General features: G+C 38.7%; 1 protein-coding gene across 1 annotated transcript in view; it reads right to left on the bottom strand.

Annotated features, from left to right (window-relative positions):
• Nucleotides 1-23946, bottom strand: part of MTREX (Mtr4 exosome RNA helicase) — a 60978-nt gene that overhangs the window by 17446 nt on the left and 19586 nt on the right. The window contains exons 13-18 of the mRNA XM_082497809.1: nucleotides 23765-23875; nucleotides 22579-22680; nucleotides 20974-21099; nucleotides 3664-3814; nucleotides 1655-1827; nucleotides 1288-1356 (exon numbers count right to left, since the gene is read on the bottom strand). Of these exons, the coding sequence (XP_082353935.1) occupies nucleotides 1288-1356; nucleotides 1655-1827; nucleotides 3664-3814; nucleotides 20974-21099; nucleotides 22579-22680; nucleotides 23765-23875 (732 nt within the window). The remainder of the gene's footprint in view (nucleotides 1-1287; nucleotides 1357-1654; nucleotides 1828-3663; nucleotides 3815-20973; nucleotides 21100-22578; nucleotides 22681-23764; nucleotides 23876-23946) is intronic.

Below are 23946 nucleotides of genomic sequence, written 5' to 3'. Positions count from 1 at the left end.
CACTAGAAGGTCTTACAGAACTGACAAACTGCCTACTTGTTACCCTGAGCGAACAATATGTCATTTTTTTGATGAAATGCTGTCCTTTAGTGAACTTTGTTCATTATAGTGTCATTATAATACCAAAACACACCTCCATCCCAAAAGCTACCTGCCTCCAAGGTGCAACAACTCCTCCTTGAGTCTGCACCCTGAATTTTTCGTAATCTATACCTTTAAATGCGAGGTGAAAACATTTTACAGCAATCATAATGAAAGCATTTATGAGTAGAGTCACTCAAACTCCACCTTGAAGATAAAAAATAGTATAAAAATAGCCCAAGACAAGGGGGATGTGAGGGAAGACACCATCACCAGACTTCTGGGACCAGTCGACGGGCCAAGCCTCTCTTCCCCCGCCATAAGGACGCTTGTGGGTAACATTTGAACACTTGGCTATACCAAGTGCTTCCCCGGGAAACTTAGAAGTCTCTATATAGAGTGGTTTTATAACTTAGCTTTATAACTTTTGTAACCGAGCTATATTGCTAACATCTTTAGTATTCACATGTGCTTTGCAGACAGTCACTATCACTGGCAATGCAAAAGAACTTGTGTATCTGTTGTTTAAATAAACTGCACTGTGTAGGCAGCTCGTCGTTTGGGTTTTCTCATTGAACACGACCGAAGCGAGGCCGTGTTAGTTCATGAGCACGACTGGGCTAAAAGTGCAGTCTGCTGTTAGTGTATCCAGAACTGTAACAATTTAATATACTAAATGCGCCTGGTCTGATAGTGGTGAATTGGGCATCACTCAGAACTTAAACCTAGCCGCACCTAGCCTTCCGTCTCAGTGAGGAGCGTTAGAACACAAGGGGGTTTATCTGCATAGAGCCAAATGTCAGTCTCCCTATGCTCTTAATCCTCACTTAGAGCTCCTATAGATTTTTGGAGAGTAGATAACACCATAACTTCCCCATGAAAAGCTTAGTGTAGCACTGTTGGGGATGTTAGTTTGGAAATCTTGCAGTGACAAGTGTACTTTTGAACTACTTATCCCAGACATAAGCAAGCATTTCCATATGCCAAAAGTTAAAAAATGAACACAGGACTTAGGGTTTGTCCCACCTTCCATAGTTTTTTTCTTTATACTTTCACTTCAGGAAGGCCTGAGCTTTTGGTAAATTTGGGGTGAAAGGAAATTTTTTTTGTCTTTGAAAACTACAAAGCAAATAGGAGTTTTATCTTACTTGCAGAAAAAGCAGTAGGGTATATACACTTTTCTAATGGTGAGAATGTATATGTTACCTTAACATTTGATTTCTTAGAGAAATTAACAACCACTCCCCATCCAAAGTCATCACCTTCGTTCTTCACCTGAAAATATTACAAGATGTTATAACATAACCCATGTATAATCACATCTTAGCAAGCATATCTTTTTGTATTTCTGGTATTTACAACAGCAGTTATGTATTATTGTCCATCATGAAAACAGTATTTCTTTGAATTAACTGTCGAATGTTTAACAAAAACATAACAAATGTCAAATTGTTGCTTAGCGCAATCGATATAATTTTTCAAGATGGTAAACTGGCAGACAGAAATGAACCCTGCAAATTCCATATAAATGTAGATTTGAAATAAAAACAAAACAAAAGAAAAATCAAATTACCTTTACCAGTCTTCCTGGCTGTAGAAAGGGCAAGCAATACTTTGGTTTGTGAACATATTCTTCAATCTCTTTGCCCAGTTTTGCAAGCTGCTGTCGGATTTTGTAGTATATGACCACATTCTCTTCATTGGGAATTGCTATTCTGTTGTACTGTCCTTCCAAATTATTCACTCCTATAATAAAAAGTACAAGCTCATGGAAATCAGTAACTTCACAGATTTAGAAATCAATGTTTCACTTTCACATCTACATAACTTTTCACCATTTTTGGCATTCGTTTTCCATTTACAAGAATCCATTCTCTGGAAAGCTAGAAATCTATAAATGTGTCCATTAAATTTTATTCATAGAAAATTAAATATTAATACTAATGTGTTTTTTTTAAACAAACAAGCTTGAGAAAATGGAGAAGGCTAGATCCCCAGTTGTCCAGGAATCACTGATTTAGGGTTGTACAGAAGTCCCACAAAAACTCACAGTGATTTGTAGGAGGGCATTCACTACATACCAGTGCTCTTCTACTTCCTTCTATGAAAATAAGATTGCTTAATGACAGCTTCTAACAAGATGTCTTCTAACAAGAGGGAAGTTGTTAGAAGATGTTCTTCCTAACCTGTTTTAGGCTCTGATTTAATCAGTTGGAAATCAGTATTTTCTTCCTCAAATATTTTTACACCTTATTTAGGCAAATCACTTTTTATGATAAACAACACAGTTCATTCTCTCACACTGGTAATACCACTAGTAAACATAAACACAGGACACATTACAAAGATCTCTTTTTCCTCTCTACCAGCTCACCCCCTTACATGTTATTTGAATTAATATGGATGACTCAGAAATCCCAATTCACTAGGACTTGACAGACAGCACAGGAAAGTGTTCCCTATTTTTAGCTGCCAACTAAAAAAAAAGCTAGCAACCCATACCCATGGCATACTTTCCTCCTTGATCTAAACAACCATTTCCCTCCTTTGTGTTTTTAAATGCAGCTGAAGCAATGACAAAATTCTAATGCCCAGTATGGTGCCTAAACAAAAAATGTCCAAGAAATACAAAAAATGTTCTTCAGCTCCATTTCTCTATTTAAATAGGAATGCTGGAATGCCTGAATGAAGATCTAGGCATGCCAACTGGAACAGGAGGTTCTCAGGAAATACATATTATATTTGAATACTACTGTCTTAAATACTGCACCTGCAAACTAACAGAAACTCAGCGAAGTGAATCAACCCCCCTCACCCCCGGCATGTCTATCAAAGCTACATGCACACACAGTTTCTTTTAATATTCAATTAACAACTGAAGAGATGAACTGCTCATTCATCAGTGGCAAAGGAAGTGGTTACCTCTCATGTTCTTAACATTCTTCGGGGTTAAGTTTTGAAAGAGGCCTCACTCTCAAACACTGGCTGAGATCTTTGGAAACTGACTTTGGCTCACGAAAACACACTATTTAAAGATCATGGCTCAAAATTTAGTTACTCAGTGGAGTGCAAATAATGTCTCAGTCCTCTCTGAATTTTGCTTTGCATTTTAATTAAACATTTTTTGCTATACAACTTGGAATGCCGTGTGCCTGAGCTCTTTTCAGAGATTGTAATGATATATTAAAATTACATTTCTTTTAGCTAAGTTCTGAATAACAAAAAGGAATAAGACTTTTTTCTTCTCTGTACCTTTAACAAGCCACAAGAAATTTTAAATTGTTTTTCTTTCTTCCTGTCCTACTGTTTAGCCATGTGGCAACCATTCTTGTCTGACTCAGAAAGGAAAGCTCTCTTCAGAGATTGACAGTGCATATCAATATAGATCCCAAGAACAAGAGGAAATTACTCTTCCTGAAATTATAGCATAACAGCAAATGGTGCAGTGGCAACTGTTGGCAGGGAAGACAAGAACTGCACAAGTATATACTGTTATAAGCATAATGAAGTATAACTACCCAGTCTCACAATGCAGCACCTTTTATACTGACTCTCATGAGTACAGCACAGAGTAATACTTACTTTCTACTATTTCTGGAATAGTTCTGTAATGTTGGAACTGATAAAAGGATTTTTCTAACATGTATTCAGGGTTAATTTCTTCTACACGAAGCAAGTTCAATACCATGTTGTACGTCAGGTGGAATGCACTGTTTAAAGGATCAGCTGAACCCTGAAAAAGATCCAAGAACACTGTCCAGTTAAAAAAATATTAACCACAGCATGTAAGAACATATCAAATAAATCATGATGCAGTGTTTTATAGGAGGAGCTGCTCTGATGGGTAGCACCACTTGTCTTGAATTTACATTACCTGTCTCACCAAATCCTAGGCAATTTTATTATACTGAACATGTAACAGCATTTATATGTGTCACCATATCTACAGTTATACTACAATATTATAAATTAAATCTGAATGAAATGAAAAGTTCAGATGACAAACTTAGATCTTTCCTATAGACAATTATTGGGATTCCATTATTTTGACTGGAAAAAGGGAGACATTACACCCATTTTTAAAAAGGGTAGGAAGGAAGACCCTGGGAACTACCAGCCTTTCACCCTCCCCCTCAGCCTGTGAAGATCATGGAACAGATCGCAGAATCACAGAATGGTCAGGGTTGGAAGAGACCTCTGGAGATTAACTAGTCCAACCTCCCCAGCCAGAGCAGGGTCACCTACAGCAGTTGCACAGGATGGCATCCAGGTGGGTTTTGAATGTCTCCAGAGTGGGACACTCCACAACCTCTCTGGGTGGCCTGTGCCAGTGCTCTGCCACCCTCAAAGTAAAGAAATTCCTCCTCATGTTAAGACAGAACGTCCTATGTTCAAGTTTGTGCCCGTTACCTCTTGTCCTATCACTGGGCACCACTGAAAAAAGACTGTTCCATCCCCCTGGCACACTCCCTTTAAGTATTTATAAGCATTGATAAGATCCCCCCTCAGTCTTCTGTTCTCTAGACTGAAAAGACTCAAGTCCCTCAGCCTTTCCTCATAAGAAAGATGCTCCAATCCCCTAACTATCTTCGTAGCCCTTTGCTGAACCCTCTCCAGCAGTTCCCTGTCCTTTTTGAACTGGGGAGCCCAGAACTGGACACAATGCTCCAGATGTGGCCTCACCAGGGCAGAGTAGAGGGGGAGGATAACCTCCCTCGACCTGGTGGCCACACTATTCTTGATGCACCAGGAGGGCATTTGCCTTCTTGGCCACCAGGACACATTGCTGGCTCATGGTCATCCTGTTGTCCACCACGACTCCTGGTCCCTTTACACAGAGCTGCTCTCCAGTAGGCCAGCCCCCAATTTGTACTGATGCATGGGGTTATTCCTCCCCAGATGCTGTACTGTATGCTTGTCCTCGCTGAATTTCACAAGGTTCCTCTCTGTTCAACTCTCCAGCCTGTCCAGGTCATGCTGTAAGTTGGCACAGCCTTACAGCATGTCAGCCACTCCTCCTAATTTTGTGTCATCAGCAAACTTGCTGATGGCACACTCTATCCCTTCATCCAGGTCATTGATGAATATATGGAACAGGACTGGACACAGTACTGGCCCCTGAGGGACACCACTTCTTACAGACCTCCAACCAGACTCTGCACCACTAACCACAACCCCCTGAGCTCTGTCTGCCAACCACTGTTCAATCCACCCCACTGTCCATTCATCTAAGCCACACTTCCTAAGTTTGCCTGTGAGGATGATGTGGGAGACAGTGTCGAAAGCCTTGATGAAGTCAAGGTAGACAGCATCCACTGCCCTCCCCTCATCCACCCATCCAGTCACACCATCGTCGAAGGCTATCAGATTAGTCAGACATGACTTCCCCTTGGTGAATCCATGTTGACTACTTGTGATAACCTTCTTTTCCTCCAGATGCTTGGAGATGACGCCCAGAACAAGCTGTTCCATCATCTTTCCACGGATGGAGGTGAGGCTGACCAGCCTGTAGTTTCCCAGGTCATCCTTCTTGCCCTTTTTGAAGACTGGAGTGACATTGGCTTTCCTCCAGTCCTCAGGTACCTCCCCTGTTCTCCAGGACCTTTCAAAGATGATGATCCTCCTAGAAGCTATGCTAAGGCACATGGAGGACAGGGAGGTGATTCGAGACATCCAGCATGGCTTCACCAAGGGCAAGTCTTGCCTGACCAGCCTCATGGCCTTCTATGGTGGAATGACTACATCATGCACAAGGGAAGAGCTATGGATGTAGTCTATCTGGACTTCTGTAAGGCCTTTGACACAGTCCCCCACAACTTCCTTTCTCCAAATTGGAGAGGTACAGATTTGATAGGTTGGCTGTTTGACGGATAAGGAATTGCTTGGATGGTTGCATCCAGAAGGTAGTGGTCAATGGCTCAGTGTCCAGCTGGAGATCGGTGACAAGTGGTGTTCCTCAGGGGTCCGTACTGGGACCAGTACTGTTTAGTATCTTACTAAACAGCAAAACAGTGTAATTTGGTATTTTTTTGAAACAAAATTTCCAAGGGGAGACTCAAAGAGGTCTGGACTTGGAAGAAATCTAGAAAAGGCATAGAGAGAAAAATAGTAAGGTCTGCTAAAAATACTACTAGATCACTGAAGACACTAGCAATCCACAGTGTTGCATAATGAGGAATAAAATGGCAAGTGATACTTAATCTGAAAGTATATTATAAGAAGATGAAGTGCAACAGTTTACAATGGTTTAGTATTTACTGTTTCTTAAAGAGTGACCTATGCATGAAATAATAGATTTACTAAACAAGTGTTGTCATTTCAATAAAGCCTGTGAGAAAATCCAGTTACGATTAAACATGTTGAATTAATAACAACTAAAACAGATAACAAGAACATGAGGATGCTTCAAGACCTATTTTTCATGCAACTATATGATTGCTGAAAGTTCAAGATACTCTATCAGACATTTTAGAAGCTCAGAGAGGGCTGACACTGGGAAATATGCTACTCTACACTTCCTTTAAGCTAAAGATTTGCTTTACCTAAAACCAATTATACTGTATCCTCTTGCAACTCATATATTTGCCTTTTGCTATACAGTAGCATATCTAGCAGAGATATTCCCTCATCATACATAATAAAAAAATAAATGGCTGTTGACAAAACAACTGATGAGTAGTTTATATATGCAAATTTTGAAATTCCGATGAAGTGCCCTCCTAGATCAAGCTAAGTCTAATGCATTTTAAATTACATTACCACAATATGCACATTTTTCTTTCAATTTTAAATGTACAGACAGGAATTCTGATACTACATCCATTGATGCATTGATGTCAGATTTAATAAGAGACAGTTTGAATCTAAGACTCCTTCCGATGTAGGAGATTTAAGAATACTGTAATCCCGTTTGCTTTATGTGAGATACAGAGCCTTATGAGATTACCTTACAAAAGCTAGAATCCTACACATTTATTTAATCTCAAAAAATCCCCCCCAGCTGTTACAGAGAAGCCTTCAGCAAATGTTTATACTAAGAAAGTACCAACATGAATACATATAAAACAAGTTTCAGATAAATCATATAGCCTAATGTTTTGCTTTCCATGGCCAGAGACTCACTCAGTCATTCTAGCTTACATCTGTGAGTAGATCATAAATACACATGCAGGTTTTCACCTCAAGTGATGCATCACAGAACAAAAATACCTCTTAAATTAGATCATGAAGTGTGTATTTAAAATAATACTGTCGGTTCTGAAATTACCACAAATGGGTTTCTACTAACAGAAACGTGTCAATAAGCATAACATCAACAGCTGAGCCACAGTGCACAGAGGAAAGCTTAAGTTTCTACAGATGCCTCTGGTATGATATACCAAATAAAGATGACAGAATTTCTGTTGCTGATGCTAGTCAACGTGTAACACAGCTTTTTCCTTAGACCTGATAAAAGGATTACATACCGAAGGTCTTGTCTACTTTTCTAATTATATCAGTTATTCTAGGAAAGAGAAATTACCACTCCCTAAACACCTTGCTTCTCTACAACAGAGAATGCCATTTAAAGAATGGCATTTACTAAAGAATGGCACGATTATGCCAGTGTCAGCTAATGGTGGGCCAGATTCTTTCCTATAGCAACACCCACTGCCGTACCCAGGCATCAACTAAAGCATCTGGCATACAGCCACCAGCTGGCTACAGCCACTGGCATATCTACAGCCCAGTAGAGATCTGGCAAAATGCTGCTGTGACTGCTCCAATCACACTATGAGCCCCTCTTTCCATTCCTGACAATGTTACATAGCTTTACAGCATAACTTAGCTATACTCTTGCAAGATTATCAAGTATTTGAAAGAATAAAATTGTGTCACAGTCTCACTTAAATGCTATCATAAAGTGAGAAAACAATGAACTTTATGCACAGAACATGTCAAGAAACACCAAACAATCCCTGCAGATTCACTTTAAAGGCTTTTTAAAAATCAGCACAGTTGAATTGTGAAGAAGGAGTGATTTAAGAACAACCAAAAACCTCACCTATTTCAAAGATTATATAAAGCAGACTTACGGCTGCATTTGAACAAGTTGCTGATGTGGCAATTTTTATTTTAAACACATAATCAGCATTTTACAATTTGAAAATAAAATCATTCTATTAAGACAAAGCAGTTAAAATATGAATCCTGTTCTGGCAAAATTTGTGAATTGTTCCTGTTCCTTCACTTCATAAACACATCTTTCTCCAAGTTTCAGAAATTCCTTTTTTCTCAGTGTTGTCCTCTCAACAATACTACATTTGAAATCAAGTGTTCTGAGCAGCTTATTTTTTCTGAAAACTGGAAATGTTACTTTTCCAAATTAACTAGCTATAGTAGCTTTGCTGTATTACATCTTCAGCACATCCAGCAAATTCTGCAGCATGCATTAGTCTCTACTGACTACTCCAGGCTATCAACAAGACTTGCATCTAACAGGCATCAATCACCTGGATGCCCTTGCTTCACAAAATATGAATAGACGATGCCCTTGCTTCACAAAACATGAGTAGACAATCAGCCTTTTCTGGCAAATTATAGATTGGCATGATAATTGAAGAGGCCATTAGTGGTTACCTAAAGACACCTGTCAGATATATATGGTGGAGGGAAGGGAAGAAACATAGGATATATTACTGACAGGAAAACGGAAAAGGTGGGCCTTCCTTTCCTAACTTGCTCTTGAAGAGCCAACGCAGTATAAAGTCTACAACTATCCTGGATTTTGCTTGCTGCTAAGATGTAATACGAGGCAAATCAGTTTAACTTACATTTTCCCCATTGTGTTTTCCTTCTTTTACAATCCCTTTCTCTGCACAAGCCCTGTGCTACCACCTTCCAGACCGATTCCTTTTCTTGCTTACTTTCTTAAAAATATTGTGAAACATGTGCATGACATTTAGCTCACCCTCTACCATAGATCCTCCTGTCAGAATTCATCAACCTTCTCTTTGACAAGCTAGGGCACACAATCGCCTGCTTCAAATTCTCTCAGTCTCTGAGGAAGCCTCTCTCTTGTCTCCAGAGAAAAATCTCCATATTAGAGAAAGGAAGAACCACCAACCACTCATGCAGAAGATCAGGCAAAAGCCTAACTGATCAGAGCTGTAACAAAAGGTGATGAGAAAGACTGCCCTGAACACACGTTAAGAAGTCACTTTCAAACACACACTGTGTCCACAACATTATTGTTGTTGTTGAACTACCATCCCTCTTCTCCGGCCTTTCTGCGGGTAATTCTCCCCCTCACCCCTTCAAAGAGGGCAGGCCTCCCACCCCAAAACTTCAACACACAGTAGCAACAGATTTGTTTCTGAGTACTTTAAAAAAAAGCAGAACTATTTTGCAAACTTTTTTATTCCTCTGTATATAAACTACTTGGAAACATGAGAACAGCCTGGATATATCAACCAAAGTTCTCAGAAATTAATGACCTACTTTGTGCACTTGCAACCACTTCACTTCTTGAGAAATTTTAAGCCAACTTACCAATAGCACCCTTTCAAGTCTTCCAAGATTTGGGTTGCAAAAGAATTATTGGTTTAAGCTGATAATGTTAAAAATCAAAAACATGACCATAAACAATTCTCTACAGAAATAATTTAGTTAAGAACTATCTGAAAACTACAGCTGCTATACATTGTGCCCTGTTTAACTGCCAATAATTTCAGAACGGAGTCTCTTCTTAACACAACCAAATCATCCATTCAGCATTTACTAGTTCTATAATTTCTTGCCCACATAAACTACAAAGATATAAAGACTGGGGAGGAAGAAGATTAGTGTCTGGAACTGATACTCACAGGGGGTTTTTCACATTTTTTTTTATTACTGTTAAGACTTGGAAGCTTTGTCTAAACCAGAGATGCGAGAGCTGTCATTGCTGCATTATGGCATGTAGTGTTGAGCAAGACGTACATTTGGTAAGGGTTACTCTCTCTGTTCTCTCTTACAGTGGGAGAAAAATATTTACATTTTCAAAACCGTTCCCATGCAGAGAGAGGAACAAATTTTGCACATAACTTTCTTGCTCTCCAGCCTCTCACAGAAAACATGTACAAAACCTTCACAGGGAACACAAGATCGCAAATACTGCCTGAAACTAACTCACAGGGATACTACAAGCTAACAAAGATGAAAGAGGCAACTTGCAAAGCAACAATAAAGTATCTTTCATAATGACACAAATGAGATACACTACAGGACATATTTTATGCCATCTAGTCCACTGACAGTTTCATTTGCTTATTGGTGTTTCCAGAAATAAGCTGGATAAATGAGTTTCCAAAAAGGAAACAAAGAACCTCTTTACAAAAAGAGCAAAGAACAGAACACACAGATGATATTTAAAAGGTCTCTCACTTTTTTCATCATAAGGGTGAAATAAGTACACTTGTCTGTCTGTAACAGTCACCATTAGGAATTTCTACGAAAAACCTCACTAAATAAAAATGCAAGTGAATGCTTGATACATCTGTAAGTCAAACACCTTTAGTGAAATGTTAATTAACAGCACATATTTTTTCCACATATCAATGATAGAGTTACTAAATGAATAATCAGATCTCTCTCAGAAATATCTAAAAAGACTGTGTGGCTACACTGATAACAGGATTATCCTGAGCTACATTAGCATGACCGTAAAACCAATAAAAACCCCTTCTGTAGGGTTATTTTTACCAGACAATGGTAAGCAGTTATTTCAAGCATAATTTCATTACCAATCTGGCTCACTGCTTTGCCCCCAAAAGAATTGCACCAACACAAAAAGGAGCCACTGTGGGTGGCAAAAGACTGCTCTAGCAGGCTGTGCCAATGAAAATACCTCAGGCTTGGGTTCCACAAATGCTCCAGTTGTAATACGAGATGTAAAAGAAAAAAAAAAAAAAAGTATCTTGATTTCTCTTGCATGCAACTATCATCATCCGAAGTTAGTTCTGAATGACTGAACTTTTCAGTCATTTATCCTCTCTAACACAGTAGCTCCTACCGTCATAACTATCCTTAGTTTTACTTCAAGCTGGTAACTCCAAGTTCTGTTCTTCCCCTAAGACTTTCATCTTCTTTCCGAACACAGAAAAATAAACAAAAAAACCCTACACAGTTGTACCAAGGCATCCCAATTTAACAAAGCAGTATTTAAAATGTCATGCAAATATTTTATACAACACAAATATCATACTTTAACCTAAAAATTCAAAAATTGGCCCTCCCCAAACCAGGATCATAGCACTGCTACATGAATTGCTCTAAAGGGAACACATATGGAGGGTGGAAGGAAAGGTAGTTCAAGACACGTTCAACAGCATACTGTGCAACTATTCTTTTGGATTTAAGCTGGCCTGGTAACACTATAACTGTATCTGTATAATACATTTGAGAGAATAGTTTTGCGCCTTCTAAGTTGGATAGACTCAAAGAAAGCCAAAATGGAAAAAACCAAACAGTATCTGTATCGGCACTCAGAAGCTAAGATCCTCAACAGTCTTTGGTTTCAGATTTGCTATTTCAGGTATCAGGTCAGTGATGCGACAATTTCCAATTTCAGTTAATATGCAGTATGTTTTAACCTAAAGGAAATGTATTCCCTAGCAAAGACTATATAATTCTACAAAAAGTTAACAGAAAAAAATAAAAAAAGGAACTTTGTCTTCTGTTCATCTCACACTTACCTTCTTTGTTTTAAGAATAAGAAGGCAAAGAAAAAAATTCTAGCTTAATCAGTCAAAATGCATTTATATCTCTAGTGATGTGTTTATCAAAGTAAAAGAAAATTTCCCAAAAATCTGTCAGGTGGGGGGAAACTACTTTCCACAAACTGACCTAATAAAACTTCGAGTAACTTGTGGTATCGACAAGCAGCAACCACAACTAATAAATAATACCAGTTAGCTTAGTTCTACTGGCTCTGAAAAAGCTTGAGGTGAAGTTCAACAGTGACTAACCATTTTACACACTATTTGATGCACTCCATCTTCCCACATTTTGGTTGCAAAGATTAGGAAGAATTATTTACTTGCTGCTCTCTTCACTCTGCTAGCTGGCATAATTATCTACAAAACTGTGACCCTGTTCATGATGGCATGTGAATACGTGTTTCCCTTACAACAGCTTAGTTCTGTCCATAATTGCATGCTAAAATCTTGTTGATTTTAAGCAGATTTTAAATTATGGTAAGAAGTTCAGTACCATCCCAAATTGAAGCCTGGACAATTTCTGCAGTGCAAGCTTCATAAGAACAAGAAAAGTCTGGCAGTTTACATTAAAAATTAAAAAATCACATTAAAATTATTTTTATCTAAGTTTTGAAAAAGTATCCAAAACTTTTGTTTCATTGAGATTCTGGTCTACGTCCCAACTTTAGATTGGAAACAATATTATACAGTCCTCAAATCACTCGTGACAATCTATTTCTTTAGATTTTGCAACAACTTTTGCAACAAGTGTTAGCATCAACCTCCAGCTAAAGTCTATTTCTCTCCCGAACTAGACTTTGGTAAATTTCTCAAAACCCGAGGCATTTGTTTTTTTTCCATATGAGTAAGCTTTAAGTCAAACCAAAGTACAATAGTATAACTAAGCTGACATATTAAGCTGATGTCTGAAGAGGGACTGAATGCTGATGAGACAGCCTCACTACATGGCTTCACCTACTGTCTTGTGCATAGTTCCAAACAAGAAAATTAAATGGAAAGCTGTCATTTACTACTCACTCACAAGTTATGGGAAATTAACTGAAATACCAGTTTGCTTCTCTAGAAGCATCTTTAAAGCATTTGGGGAAATGGTAAATGGATAATCTGCACACGGTACAGTTTTAAAAGAGGTGGAAGATCAGCAGTACTAAAGATCCTGCAGAGTCTTTATCATAAAAGTGAAGTAGTAACCCATATCATTCCATACTAATTTCAATAGAGGCCACCACATTTTGCAAACAAAACATTATTCATACACACTGTATCAGGATACCCTCTTGCCAAAGAAGCTTGTGTGGCAATTTTGCCAAACACTATTCTAAACAACTGCTACACCCTAGCCTGCATCTGATTGTGCCTCGAGCTTCCTGACAGACTCTCTGCAGCTCCCTGTTCTTGCCTTCTGTGGCAGCCTGCATAACTAACGAACTCTGCTTCTTCAATTCAGACAGCGCTAACCATTTCATTTGCGAAAAGGATGTCTGTTGAACCTCTATTCCCATGCTTCTTGCCTGATCATACAGTAAAAATTCAGTACTCAATGTAACAGAACAAATCTTACTACCTGAAAAAAAATTCCCGTTCACTGCAAGGGTTTTCTATGTATTAGTCAAAGGAGATCATCTGAACAAAAACACACTAATAATTATGATGTTAAAGAATATGGGTATTTTAAAGAGTAACAAAGACTAACAACAGTTTTGGACTGTCCTAAATTTACCTAACAACAACAAATATAAAAAAAGCACCCAAAACCCCAATCACTCAAACACCAAAATCTATACTTTTACATTAGGTAATTTTTGAAGTTTTACTATTTTTCTACCCAATTCAAGAGTGTATACACCCATATTTATTTTAAAACACAGAAATACCAATACGGAGCAGACCCATGGCCGATCGGTCAATACCAGACAAGCCAAAAAAAGGAACAAGCAACCTCACAGTCAAAGATTAAGTGAACTACTTCTGCATAAACCAGTATTTATTTCCTACACATTAACTATTGTTTTTCCTGAATGCTGATTTATCACAGTTTTTTACAGTATTGTATAACTACAGTGTTCCTCACAATCTGGGGCAAGAGTTTTAGTTGCTTGTTACACTTTCTATATTAAAAATCCATACAAAATTACGCTCGTGCCCAAGGCTTATTATGAATTCCTTTTGCAGACAGGTAGCTATGCTTATGCAAAAGTACTAACTTCCAGCAATTTTACTAGATAGCTCCTGTTCCAGAAACTTCCTCTTCTAGCAACTGAAGCTCCTCATCACCTCCTCACCATTTCCAATCTTACATTTATTCCCGATCAGCATAAAGGTATGTATTTTTATGTAAATACTGCTTTTCATAGAATCATAGAATGGTTTGGATTGGAAAGGACCTTGAAGATCATTGAGTTCCAACCCCCCTGCCATGGGCAGGGACACCTCCCACCAGACCAGGTCGCCCAAGGCCACATCCAGCCTGGCCTTGAACACCTCCAGGGATGGGGCCTCAACAACCTCTCTGGGCAACCTGTTCCAGTGCCTCACCACACTCAGAGTGAAAAACTTCTTCCTAATGTTTAATCTAATCCTGCCCTCTTCCAGTTTAAAGCCATTCCCCCTCATGCAGTCGCTACATGACCTAGTAAAAAGTCCTTCCCCAGCTCTCCTGTAGGCTAATTTTCTAATCATGCTAATACAATTTTCTTTCTACTACAGAGCCTGAAAGGAACAGTCATATGTGATACATGGCAGATGATTAAAACACAAACTATGTAATGATGCTGCCTCAATTATCAGGGAACGATTATTTGCTCTTTCAAAACTAAGAAACTTTCCAACAGCTGCACAGTATGAGAGAGCTGTGCAAATAGGCAGGAAGTTAAAGAGAAAAGTTTTAAACTGTCTGAATTGCTATCCTGTTCATTTGCCTCATACACTAAAACAACCTAAGAGTCAAAATAAAATACAAAAAGACCAAACAGATTTCTAATCGCAGCATACAGCCAAATAAGCACAGCACGGCCAACTCTAGAAATGAAGGCCCTGCCAAGGAGCCAGATGTAGCTAGCTAGGGGAGTATCTCCTACAGCTTGGCATCAGGGTACTTTACATTCCATAGGCAAATGACAAGGAAATCGTAATACTGTGTATTTTATCTGGCTAGATGAATGTTTTCTTTCAATTTTTCAGTCCATCTAACATCTCCTGTGAAGGAAACAGTAGATACAAACAAGTGATAAACTCAAATTCAAGGCTCTAAAACCTACTTATATTAGCATGTTTCCTTTCATTATACAAACATTCATTTCTGTAACATAATGAGCCTAAGATTTTTGTCTTTTAGAGACATAACAGATTACCAGTGTTCAGTAACAAAACTGCCTCTGTAGGATACACACCTGTAACATGGCCAAATTCCAACTAGTGAGACACTGCTCTCGTTTCAAAGGCCATCTAGCATCAAGGAGAAGCTTTCCAGCACTTCCTACCTAAACTAACACCATGTAGCTAAAGATTTTAATTAAGCAAAAAAAAGATTCCCATCAAATACTTTTTAGTATTATGCAAACATAAAACTATAGTTTACTGTCTTCAGAAAGCTATCCAACAGTGTTGTAAGCATTTAGTTTCATAGATTTGTGCAAGTCATCAGTTTACTAAATATTCAGTGGCCAAATAAATGCTAAGGATAAACAAAAAAAACTAGTTACACTGCAGAAGACAAATGTACATTATTGAGTTTGAGAAATATTTACAAATATCCCTCATAAGAACTCCATCTAAGATTCAAACTGTGAAGTTAAGTTTCAAGTACTGTACACAATGTCGCAATGAACAGCGCCACAGCCAAACAGCACAGCTGCAGCAATATTGCTGGTACTGAAACACACTCAAAGCTCTCACTTCACTGATCGCAGTGTTAGTCAGCTGATACCATTATTCCTGGATGTTTTGCTCTAGCATTCAGGAAATGGTTTGGATCAAACATGCATTAGGGTTGAAGAGCTATGACAAAAATGTTCTATCACTCTCAATATGGCTAATTTATTTCTCCTGAAGTTTTCCCTATAAAACTTTAGCTTATCCTGGAGCAAATCCACAATACTTGACGTGGCAGCAAAACACCACCACAAGACATGATAGTGATCCTACTACAGACAAACACTGTCAGTCAGTAAGAAAAACCTAATTCAGACACACTTAACAACAAATACAAAATGAGAATATTGAAGAAACATTACTCCGCATACATTCTTGGCCTGTTTTAACATGAATTGTGCCCTACATGTTTTGAACAAAATCACACTAATAATTTCAAGAGTATGATGTTAATGAATATGGGTATTTTAAAGAGTAACAAAGACTAACAACAGTTTTGGACTGTCCTAAATTTACCTAACAACAACAACAATAAAAAAGCACCCAAAACCCCAATCACTCAAACACCACAATCTATACTTTTACATTAGGTAATTTTTGAAGTTTTACTATTTTTCTACCCAATTCAAGAGCGTATACACCCATATTTATTTTAAAACACAGAAATACCAATACGGAGCAGACCCATGGCCGATCGGTCAATACCAGACAAGCCAAAAAAAGGAACAAGCAACCTCACAGTCAAAGATTAAGTGAACTACTTCTGCATAAACCAGTATTTATTTCCTACACATTAACTATTGTTTTTCCTGAATGCTGATTTATCACAGTTTTTTACAGTATTGTATAACTACTTTCACTGCCTTTTCAGCAATTGGCTGAATAGTTACAGAAGCATCAACACCTTCATAATAGCCCCTTGTGATCTTTTTCAAATAAATCTTCAATTCAGTCCTTGCTCTCAAGTGAAGTAAAAGTAATGTGGAAAATTAATGAAATACATGAATTTATTTAGATCACTGGAGAAGAACCAAGATATAGCATAAAAAGCAAAATAGTTATCATTATTTTTCCCTTTTGTTTCCTTATAATTTAGAAGGAAAAAAAAATTAAATAGCTTATAGTTTCAATAAAGGAAATACTTTTATTTCCTTAAAATCTAGACAAAAAATAGAGATAGTATAAAAAAGTGTAAGTGATCTATTTTCTTTTTTGTCTTAATTCATACGATTGAGTTCTGCAATTCACAAACTACTGAACTTAAACTTAAAAAACCCACTTTCTGAATGGTTGATCTTATAACCTCATAAAGTTTGAAGAGCAGTAATTACCTTTTAGGGGATACTCTTTATAAACTACAGATTGCATGTACACAAAATTAATGCTATTTGTAAGAAATGTTTTTTTCTTCTCTCATTTTGTATCTCCTGCCACTTAATTTTTCAGCTGTGGAAGTACAAAGGTACAAGGCCTTTATTTAAAGAAGCATGCCACAAAATGACATCTATTTTTTTAAATAGTCTTAAAAACTCATAGAAGCCCAGTTAAAATACTTAGTCTTCATACATCTCAGAGATGTACACATGCGTTCTACTGGGGATAACTTCTTAACACAACTAGTGAAAGAACCAACTAGGGAAGGTGCCCTGCTGGATCTGTTGTTTGTAAACAGGGAAGGTCTTGTGGGGGATGTGATGGTCAGAGGCCGTCTTGGCAACAGTGACCATGAAATGATAGAGTTCTCAATTCTGGGAGAAGCAAGGAGGGGGGTCAGCAGAACTGCCACCTTGGACTTCCGGAAAGCGGACTTTGGGCTCTTCAGGAGCCTGGTTGACAAAGTCCCCTGGGAGGCAGTCCTCCAGGGCAAAGGAGCCCAGGAAGCCTGGATGTCTTTCAAGACGGAAGTCCTAAAGGCACAGGAGCAGGCTGTCCCCGTGTGCCGTAAGACAAGCCGTCGGGGAAAAAGACTGGCCTGGCTAAGCAGGGAGCTAGTGTTGCAGCTTAGAGAAAAAAAGAGGATATACGGCCTTTGGAAGGAAGGGCAGGCCACCCAGGAGGATTACAAAGAGGTAGTAAAGCGATGTAGGGAAAAAATCAGAAGGGCCAAAGCTCAGCTAGAGCTAAACCTGGCTTCTGTTGTCAAGGACAACAAAAAGAGTTTCTATAAATATATTAGCGATAAAAAGAGGACCAAGGATAATATCTGTCCTCTAGTAGATGGGGCTGGTAACGTAGTAACCAAGGATGAGGAAAAGGCTGAGGTACTTAATGCCGTCTTTGCCTCAGTCTTCAGCAGTAGGACCAGTTGTTCCTTGAATTCTCCGACCCCTGAGCTAGAATACAGGGATGGGGAGCAGAGTGAAGCCCCTGTAATCCAAAGGGAAATGGTGAGGGACCTGCTTCAGCACCTGGAGGTGCACAAATCTATGGGGCCGGATGGGATCCATCCAAGGGTGCTGAGAGAGCTGGCGGAAGTGCTCACCGGCCCACTGTGCATCATTTATGAACAGTCCTGGATAACTGGGGAGGTCCCAGCTGACTGGAGGTTGGCAAATGTGACGCCCATCCATAAGAAGGGCCGGAAGGAGGATCCAGGGAACTACAGGCCAGTCAGTCTGACATCGGTGCCTGGGAAGGTCATGGAGCAGATCATCCTCAGTGCCATCACACGGCACATGCAAGAGAACAGGGTGATCAGGCCCAGTCAGCATGGCTTTGTGAAAGGCAGGTCATGCCTGTCAAACCTGATCTCCTTCTATGACAAGGTGACCCACTTGCTGGACAAGGGAAAAGCTGTGGATGTTATCTACCTGGATTTTTGCAAGGCTTTTGACACCGTTTCCCATAGCATTCTCCTGGAGAAACTGGCTGCTCATGGCCTGGACAGGTATACTCTTCGTTGGGTAAAAAACTGGCTGGATGGCCGTGTCCAGAGAGTGGTGGTAAATGGAGTTAAATCCAGTTGGTGTCCAGTGACGAGTGGTGTCCCCCAGGGATCGGTGCTGGGGCCCGTTCTCTTTAATATCTTTATCAACGATCTGGATGAGGGGATCGAGTGCACCCTCAGTAAGTTCGCAGACGACACTAAACTGGGGGGGCGTGTTGATCTGCTTGAGGGCAGATTGGCTCTGCAGAGGGATCTGGACAGGCTGGACAGATGGGCTGAGGCCAATGGTATGAGGTTCAACAAGGCCAAGTGTCGGGTCCTGCACTTGGGTCACAACAACCCCATGCAGCGCTACAGACTGGGGGCGGAGTGGCTCGAAAGCTGCCTGGCAGAAAAGGACCTGGGGGTGTTGGTGGACAACCGGCTGAGCATGAGCCAGCAGTGTGCCCAGGCAGCCAAGAAGGCCAACACCATCCTGGCCTGCATCAGGAATAGTGTGGTGAGCCGGACTAGGGAAGTAATCATCCCCCTGTACTTGGCACTGGTGAGGCCTCACCTCGAGTACTGTGTTCAGTTTTGGGCCCCTCACTACAAGAAGGACATTGAGGTGTTGGAGCGTGTCCAGAGAAGGGCTACAAAGCTGGTGAAGGGTCTGGAGGACAAACCTTATGAGGAACGACTGAGGGATCTGGGGTTGTTTAGCCTGGAGAAGAGGAGGCTGAGGGGAGACCTTATCACCCTCTACAACTACCTGAAAGGAGGTTTTAGAGAGATGGGAGCTGACCTCTTCTCCCTGGCGACAAGTGATAGGACAAGAGGAAATGGGTTCAAGTTATGTCAGGGCAGGTTTAGATTAGATGTTAGGAAGCATTTTTTCACTGAAAGGGTTATTAAACATTGGAATAAGCTGCCCAGAGAGGTGGTGGATTCACCATCCCTGGAGGTGTTTAAGAAAAGGGTAGATGAGCTGCTTAGGGACATGGTTTAGGAGTGGTGGTGTTTTTATCAGGGTAGGTTAATGGTTGGACTTCCCTTCCAACCTCACTGATTCTATGATTCTATGATTCTATGATTCTATGTCCACTCTATTGAGAAAACACAAATCAAATCAAGACTAAAAAAATATTTCAAAACCTAATGCTACCGAAAATGAATAAGTTCCAATATTTTCAAAATTCCTTATTTTACTAATTACTGGTTAATTAGCCATAATGTAGTATTCATGAAAATTCTGACTTTAAGAAGGTAAATGCTACCTGTGTATAACAGTGATCTAATGTACACATTTATTATAATAAATAAGGTCACACTGACAGAGCAAGATACACAATGAAGAATCCACATCTGCATAACTGGCAGCAGCCATGTACATTTTTTTCCCCTTGTTCTTCATTTGTCTGAACAAAATAGAGAAATATTGGCATCTGATTTTTTTTGGCAACAAATACATGCTTTTTATTAACATACCCTGATGCTGACTTAAGGTGATTCCCACAGTTTACACGAACTCTAACAATACTGTAAGTTAGGTCTGAACACAAATGATCTGCTATTTGTACCAAGGCTACAAGCTCCTGAATAGCGTGAAGAGTAATTCCCCAAGTTTTCAATTTCAACATGTGTGCACAATTACCATAAGCAGCTACACACATTACAGAATATTATGCTTCATTATGGTGACTTTTGCCATGGAATTTAAATAGAAGTGTAATAAGCGCAATGTTTTACATCCAAATTATAAAGCAAGAGGGTACTATTGTAATGATCTGTAACAACTTCCATTACAGTTTGGGGAAGCCCTATAATCTAATGCCCATCTCAACCACAACAGTGGTTTTTTCAACCTCTTGATTTCCAAACCTCAAAGTTTCCTACAAGCACTACAATTTCCTCCATAGTTTTAATTTCAGCTCAATGACAGCTATCTCACTATTCTCAATTATCAAATGTACCTCATTTTTTGGATTATTTTGTTCAGTTTGTCTGTCACACTGAAATGTCCATTACCAAAGTTTTATTTTACCACAGAATCAAGCCTTTAATAATTCTTGTGAAAGCTCAGCAAACCTTTTCCAGTTCAGCAACATCCTTGAACTGACTGTGGTCAGCATGAAATGAACAGAATACTGCAGTAGTAGTGACATCACTAGAAAACAGGATATAATTCTACCTCTTCTCACTGAGATCCTTTTATACAAAGAAGGATGATACTTGTCTTCTAATTTTGTTTCACAATAAAAACTCCCACTTTAGCAAGAATTCAGCGAAGGAGCTGTCATGTTCTACCTGGGTGATCTACATACTTTTTATTCTAGGTGTATAATTTTACACATCACATTATGCAATTAAGAATCACCTTAGTGGGGAGGACAAGAAAAAAGTTAACTCTTCTCCTACCTTCAAAAGCTGCTTGCCAATTGTTGGACTCATTTTTTCATCCACCATAAGAATTACTATTCCTCTGTCATCCATACCTCGGCGTCCTGCACGACCTGACATTTGAATGTATTCACCTGAGGATATCTAGGATAAAATGAGAAAAAAAACAAACCAAACAAAAACCATTTAGAAAAATAGCAAGAACATGAAGAGTGCTATTTACAATTATACAGTAAATGACCATGATGTATAAAAATTAGCAAAGGAGAGTTACCCAAGACATGAACTTTTCACACATTGAATTCATTACTCATAACTGATTACTAAGCTATAAATCCACAACGGTGAATAATGTATGTCAGCAGAGAAAGTTAACTAATGCTGCTATAGCTACAGTGATTTCCGTAACAGAGAGCATAAGTTTAATAATTTCCCTAATGTCTTATGTGATGGAAGGTTGTTGGGCATGGTGGGAATTATTAAAATACAATACATCTTCAACATACTGATAATGCATCTTCACCATCTTCAAATAATGTATCATTTAATTCGAATTATTCAAATGTAATGTTAAAATACTGATACCTAGCAAGGGCTGTATTTCCATGCCTACTAACTGTGAAATTGAAGAGGTTATAAAGAACCGGGACATTGACAAGAGACAGCTATAACTGGTTCCCTACGTCTCAGTAAGTTATAAACCAGGACTTTCTTGTCATCTGTGGAACTTGCATTCCCAACAACTTCCTGAGTTTCACTTTAAAGTCAGATCTCAAAAACTACTTGAAGACACTGTGCTAAAACATTTTAAAAGCAGGAGTTCCACCTATCTGATACCCCAAAGGTATCTAATTCTCACGTATATCTTAAAGACATGCAATCAGACTGAATGAATCATGAAACTGAACAGCCAAAATTAAGACTGAAGAAATATTTACTTCACAATGCACATCAAGTCACTTGTCCTGTTTACCGGAATTTTCTCATCTCTGAAAGATGAACCCTGACACTATTCATAAAAGTTATGCTGTAATGACTTGTACACTCCTACTATTATTTACATGTGAATCACATACATGGTTTTGATGTTTAAAACTTTGAAATTATTTGTTTTCCAGCTGTTTAAGAACCTGTCTCTCCCTCCACACATTTCTGTCTTTCTGTGGGCTACACAAAATAGTCTGCTATAACAGAACAATCAATACTGTCCTGAGGTAAATGATCTCTTTCCTTGGGTCTGTCAAAATATAAATTTAGTGATCATTATGATACAGTACTGAGCCCACTTATTCTACACATTCCTCTGACATAGCAGAAAATACTTGGGTTTCACAGTTTTGGAGAAGTTGTGCAGAAGTCTTAGTCTAATCCAATGTCCACTGCTAACCTGTGTTTGATGCCCTTTTGCTGTATCTATTAAAATAAATAATCTCATGCATGAGTAATTTTGTCTTCCAGAATTTGTACACTAATTATAAATAGATTAGTGACCAATGAAAGATTTTCATAAGAAAAAAAAATGTTTTCTACTACATTGAAGTGGTTATGTCAAGAGTAAATTTAATCCTAATAAGGCTTAAATAATGCAATTCAGTTATTCTACAGAACCTGTTTTTCACTTACCCATCGGAAATCTTTTCCATCAAATTTGCTGGCACTCGTAAATAGCACAGTCCTGGCTGGCATATTAATTCCCATAGCAAAAGTCTCTGTTGCAAATAAGGCCTAAATAAACAGACTAAAGTTAAGCAAGCAAAACCAAAGGCTCTTAAGCAAACATGCAAAGAATTAGAGATTGCTACACAAAACCTCTCTAGATTTTACTACTTATGTACAGTCAACATAGGCGCATTCAATATTTAAAAACCAGAACAAAAACATTCTTTCTCCCTTCCCTTATTTCCTCTGGGAACACATGAAAACTAGTTAGATGGGACCATGTGAATGACTCCAAAAGAAAACACAAGGCAGTGCAAATTATATTAATGAAAAAGAATAGTTAATTTCCACAATCAAAGTTTTCAAGAAGAAAATAGCAGTTACCTACCCAAAAAACCCCTACAACTTTCATGTAAGACTACATTTTTCTGAGTGTATGTTCTTTATAGAAACCAACAAACAGCTTGGTAAATGTCTAGTCATTTATAGGAGCAAAATATATCATAAAACAGTTGAAGAAAATATTTACATTAGACACTCTAAGTTTAAATACTTTAGAATCAAATCTGGAACACTTAAAACTAGAGCTGTAATTGTGCACTAACATAAGATATCTAAGGCAAAGTATTAGAGACTACAAACTTTTCCTTATAGAAAGGAAAAAAAACCAACGAACCAGCTTCAAGAATTGTTGTTTTTTTTTTTTCAGATAAAGATGGAGGCATTTATGTAAATATTTGCATTTCTCAAGAGAAGGGAGCTGCATCAATTAACCTGTGCCACTGGAACAGCTACAGGCTTCCAGAGGTGCTGTGTGCACTTGTAGAGTCCAGTAATGTAGAGCCACAGAATGCAGTCTTTCCCTTCATATGTGTGTAGCTCTTCTTAAAATTGCCTACTTACCAGTCCACACAATATTCAAAGAAAGTTTCTGGTAAGCAGTAAGCCTGATGCTTAGAATCACTTTCAAAGCACAAAGCATTTTTCAGTTTCAGTGCAATGGGTGTTTCACCTTTTTCACTCAAGGAGCAATCTCCACTGTAATACTAATGTATATTCCGAGCAAAGATGTACTTCTCAGTTTTTCCGGATTACTGCCTGTGTATTCACAACACAGAAAAACCTAATTATGGACATGAAATATATATACCTTTATTAGGCCCTCAGAGAAAAGAATTTCTATGGTTTCTTTTAAGATAGGAAGCAGACCGCCGTGATGGATACCAATTCCTCGCTTCAGAAGAGGAAGTACATGCTCAACCTGGCAAGAAACATGCGAAGACAAGTAAACACATTTTACTATTCATTACTAAAACATAAAACCTATATGGA

Source organism: Vanellus vanellus (genome assembly GCF_965231255.1).
Source record: "Vanellus vanellus genome assembly, chromosome: Z".
Taxonomy (NCBI): Eukaryota; Metazoa; Chordata; class Aves; order Charadriiformes; family Charadriidae; genus Vanellus; species Vanellus vanellus.
This window is presented reverse-complemented; position numbering and strand designations above follow the sequence as displayed.